Genomic DNA, 4,762 nt, shown 5'->3' with positions numbered 1-4,762 from the left:
AATACGCGCTCGTGCGCTGCGCGATTATTAATTCTGAGCTCCTCAGCAGCGCTCGATCAGAGACTGTGTGTGTGTGTGTGTGTTTGAGAGTGTGTGTGTGTGTGTGAGAGAGTGTGTGTGTGGTGTGTGAGAGTGTGTGTGTGTGTGTGTGTGTGTGAGTGAGTGAGAGTGTGTTTTCCCCCCTCATCCTGACCCCCCCTCTCCCCCCTGTGCGGACATGAACCCGGTAAACGCGACGGCTCTGTACGTGTCCGCGTGCCGCTCGGTGCTGCGCTGCGACCCCCGGGACCCGCAGGCTTTATCCGAGCTCTACAAGCTGCTGCCGTTCTTCAGACAGTCTCTGTCCTGCCTGGTGTGCGGTAAGTTTACATCCGGTCTGAGCTCTGATTTTATTTAGCGCGATTTATTTCACTCTGCTCCTCGTGCTCGACACACCCCCGACCACTGCACGCGCCCTGCCTGCACATCACAGCACACCTGCCTGCCTGTCTGTGTGTCTCTGTCTGTCTGTGTGTGTGTCTGTCTGTGTGTGTGTGTGTCTGTGTGTCTGTGTGTCTCTGTCTGTCTGTGTGTGTGTGAGAGTGTGTGTGTGTGTGTGTCTGTTTATCTGTCTGTGTGTGTGTGTGTGTCTGTGTGTGTGTGAGAGTGTGTGTGTGTCTGTGTCTGTTTATCTGTCTGTGTGTGTGTGTGTGTCTGTGTGTGTGTCTGTGTGTGTGTCTGTGTGTGTGTGTCTGTGTGTGTGTGTGTTTATCTGTCTGTCTGTGTGTGTGTCTGTGTCTGTCTGTGTGTGTGTGTCTGTGAGTGTGTGTGTCTGTCTGTCTGTGTGTGTGTGTCTGTGTGTGTGTCTGTGTCTGTCTGTGTGTGTGTGAGAGATAGTGTGTGTCTATGTGTCTGTGTGTGTGTCTGTGTCTGTCTGTGAGTGTGTGTGTGTGTGTGAGAGAGAGTGTGTGTGTGTCTGTTTATCTGTCTGAGAGTGTGTGTGTGTGTGTGAGAGAGAGTGTGTGTGTGTCTGTTTCTGTGTGAGTGTGTTGCTCTCCTCTCAGCTGAAGCTCTTTGTATTAATCTCACAGACTCCACAGCGTTCAGATATTTTACTGCTTCTGATTTGCTGTAATTGTAATTATTATTGCGTGGGTTGTTCTTTTGCCCGTGTGCATGTATTTTGTGAATGTGCACGCGCGTGTGATCTGCATAAAATGATGGTTGCATTCATCAGAACTCCCCTGATGAGCTTCCAGACAGAGAGCCTGATGTTTATGATGGATGAGTGCTGTGTTTGTTAATCAGACTACAGTGTAAATAAACTGTTTTGTTGCAGGTTGAGATTAGTGATTAGTTGTGGGCTTGTTACCCGACAGCGCCATCTATCGGCCTGTCTGCAGCTAGTGCATGCTGTTATGAAGAGATTGAGCTCCAGCCTCTGTATAATTTACCTCGGTGTGTGTTTCTCCTGCAGGGAATTTGCTCCAGGATCCGATCGCTCCGACCAACTCCTCGTGCCAGCATTACGTGTGCAAAGCGTGCAAGGGAAAGAAGATGATGATGAAGCCGTCGTGCAGCTGGTGTAAAGACTACGAGCAGTTCGAGGAGAACAAGCAGCTGTGTATTCTGGTGGACTGCTATAGGAAGTTGTGCGAGTACATCGTGGGTTCTCCTCTCGCCAAGCACATTTCCAGTGAAGTGGGCGGAGCCCCGGACATCCTGGCTCTGCTGCACGAGGGTCTCTCGTCGGACAAGACGGGAGACGAGGGTTTCTCACTGAACCTGACGCAGCACTCTCCTGCTCCTTCGAGCTCGGACACGCCTCCTGAGGAGCACCAGTCCCCGTGCTCGTCTGAGATCAAGCAGCAGCCGCCGAGCCCGCTGGGAGTAAACGGCCTTCAGGACTGTAACGGGTTGAGCAACATGGACGAGCTGACGGCCGGCTTGCCCTCGCCTCACACCAGCATGACGGTGGAGGTGGGCAGCGAGGTGGTGAAGCAGGAGAACTTCAGCAGTGAGATTCCGGTGTGCGGGACCGGAGAGGAGCTCTGTGCCTCCAGCATGGATATGTGTCAGTTTGGAGAGGATATAAAACATGCAGGCGGGACTCTTTTACTGAGCGTGGAGGAGGTGCTTAGGACTCTGGAGCCTGATCCCGTTTCTCAGGTGGAGTGTTCTGCTATTCTCCAGCCGAGCCTCGGGGCTTCAGGGAATATAAACGGACCCTTTGGATGTTCCGCCGTCTCGGCTGACGCTTCCCGGCCGCTTCCCTCGCTTCCCCTTGACTCTGCAGGGGTGTTGGCTCCACAGCATCCTCATCACAACCCGCAGCCGTCCTCTGGAATTTCCTGTTCCGCCGTAACTCTCAGAGTTCCACGCTCGAACCGCAAACGCTCACGTTCTGAGAGCGACAGCGAGAAGATCCAGCCCCTGCCCATTTCCACCATCATCAGAGGGCCGGCTCTCGGCGCCTCGGTGCCCGTTGCTATAAAGTGTGAACCTAAAGCTCCGACACTCGCCACGCCCAACATGGCCGCCGTCCCGAACGGTGGAGGACTTCCCAAAGTGGGAAAAGCTCTGATAGTGCCCAGTAAACCCGTCAAAAAGAGTATCGAGCAGCATGGACCTAAAAAGGCGTACGCAAAGTCGAAACAGAGCGCCCCGAAAACGAAAGACAAGACGAAAGAGCGACTGGTGAGTAATCCTCTGGTGCCGGGGAGTCCCACGAAGGTGGTGTACAAGAAACCGCAGGAGAAGAAGGGCTGTAAATGTGGCAGGGCCACCCAAAACCCAAGTGTTCTTACATGTCGGGGTCAGCGCTGCCCCTGCTACTCCAACCGCAAGGCCTGTCTGGACTGCATATGCCGCGGCTGCCAGAACTCCTACATGGCCAACGGCGAGAAGAAACTGGAAGCGTTTGCGGTGCCGGAGAAAGCCCTGGAGCAGACGAGGCTCACGCTGGGCATCAACCTCACCAGCATCGCGATGAAGAACCCCGGCGGCAGCGGGACTCCCGGCACGCTGAACGTCACCTCGGCGGCAGGTTCGCCCATGGCCTCGTTCCTGGCAGCCGGGCCTCACGAGGACGAGGCGCTGGACATGAGGTTTGACTGTTGAGCCGTGCACAATGCTCTTATCGTCGTGTGAACCCTTATTCCTTATTCCAGGCCGGCTCACTCGCGTCCCGGAGACGAGCCAGCGGAGTCGTCAATAAGGCAGCTACTGTGATTCTGTTCCAGTTCATGTTATTGAATTAGTCATTGCTGAAGCCTGTGCCTATAAATCACTTGTAACATTTTTTTCTTTTTTTATTATTTTATTTTATTGTCTTACACACTATTGTGACTTGAGTCATGTTACTGTAAGTTGGAATTCTGTTGTTTTTTTTCCATTTCAGTACAAGTGATCTATACGGCATGAACTTTAGCAAAGAGATGCCTGACCTCGTTGTTGAGGGTCATGTTATGTGGATTTGTGGGTGATTTTCAGTTCGTAGGCTAGAAGACGAGACCTGTTGGATGAAATGGTACCTGCTACGTCAGTAGAGACTGGTTGTATTTATAAGCTTTTTTGTACACCGACTTATGAATCCCGATTTAAAAGTACATTTTATGATATTTTTTAAGTTACATTAACAACATTTGCAGTATTTATTGGGCATCACTTAACATAGATTGCGGGCCATCTAGGGCTTCATCAGGATTTCTACAGATGCAATTCACTGAGATGCAGTATGTTCGGTTTCTGTCTAAATTATGTTGCGGTCCTGTTTGTGCTAGTTTATGCTGTCTAAAACTGTTTTTTTCCTTTGGGCATTTAAATACCTGTAATATAAATGTAACATATTTCCACAAAAAATCAAAACCTGACTCGTGTCTTTTTTTTTTTTCCTCTTTAATCATATGAATGAAATTTTTTTTTAAAAATTCCCCACAAAACCGAGCTTTTTATTTACTGATGTTTTGATGCAGTTCACTTTTAACACCACAAGTGGGCAGTAGAGGGACAGCAGAGAGTCAAAGCCAGTCATGCTTTCACAGGTAAGGTGAGCTGTGACACGTCAACATTTATTTTATCCAGGTGAAGAAATGTGCACAGACTGCAGTGTGTGTGTGTGTGTGTGTGAGAGAGAGACAGTATGCAGTGTGTGTGTGTGTGAGAGAGAGAGAGAGAGACAGTATGCAGTGTGTGTGAGAGTGAGAGAGAGATAGACTGCAGTGTGTGTGTGTGAGAGAGAGACAGTCTGCAGTGTGTGAGAGAGTGAGAGAGAGATAGACTGCAGTGTGTGTGTGTGTGAGAGAGAGACACAGTATGCAGTGTGTGTGTGTGTGAGAGAGAGACACAGTATGCAGTGTGTGTGTGTGTGAGAGACAGTCTGCAGTGTGTGTGTGTGTGAGAGAGAGAGAGAGAGAGACAGACTGCAGTGTGTGTGTGTGTGTGAGAGAGAGAGACAGTATGCAGTGTGTGTGTGTGTGTGTGAGAGAGAGAGAGAGAGAGAGAGTATGCAGTGTGTGTGTGTGTGTGAGAGAGAGAGAGAGAGAGAGAGAGAGAGTATGCAGTGTGTGTGTGTGAGAGAGAGAGAGGGAGACAGTATGCAGTGTGTGTGTGTGTGTGTGAGAGAGAGAGAGACAGACTGCAGTGTGTGTGAGAGAGAGAGAGACTGCAGTGTCTGTGTGAGTGTGTGAGAGAGAGACTGCAGTGTGTGTGTGAGAGAGAGAGAGAGAGTATGCAGTGTGTGTGTGTGTGTGAGAGAGAGAGAGAGACAGTATGCAGTGTGTGT

General features: G+C 50.4%; 1 protein-coding gene across 1 annotated transcript in view; it reads left to right on the top strand.

The window, feature by feature from the left end:
• Positions 1 to 3,872, top strand: part of msl2b (MSL complex subunit 2b) — a 4,828-nt gene extending 956 nt beyond the window's left edge. Inside the window, exons 1-2 of the mRNA XM_053228166.1 lie at positions 1 to 359; positions 1,457 to 3,872. The exon at positions 1 to 359 is cut by the window's left edge and continues 956 nt beyond it. Coding sequence (XP_053084141.1) covers positions 218 to 359; positions 1,457 to 3,099 — 1,785 coding nt within the window. The 5' untranslated portion in view covers positions 1 to 217 and the 3' untranslated portion in view covers positions 3,100 to 3,872. The remainder of the gene's footprint in view (positions 360 to 1,456) is intronic.
• Positions 3,873 to 4,762: the final 890 nt, after the last annotated feature.

The sequence above is a fragment of the Pangasianodon hypophthalmus genome, chromosome 22 (assembly GCF_027358585.1).
Source record: "Pangasianodon hypophthalmus isolate fPanHyp1 chromosome 22, fPanHyp1.pri, whole genome shotgun sequence".
In the NCBI taxonomy this organism is placed as follows: domain Eukaryota; kingdom Metazoa; phylum Chordata; class Actinopteri; order Siluriformes; family Pangasiidae; genus Pangasianodon; species Pangasianodon hypophthalmus.
This window is presented reverse-complemented; position numbering and strand designations above follow the sequence as displayed.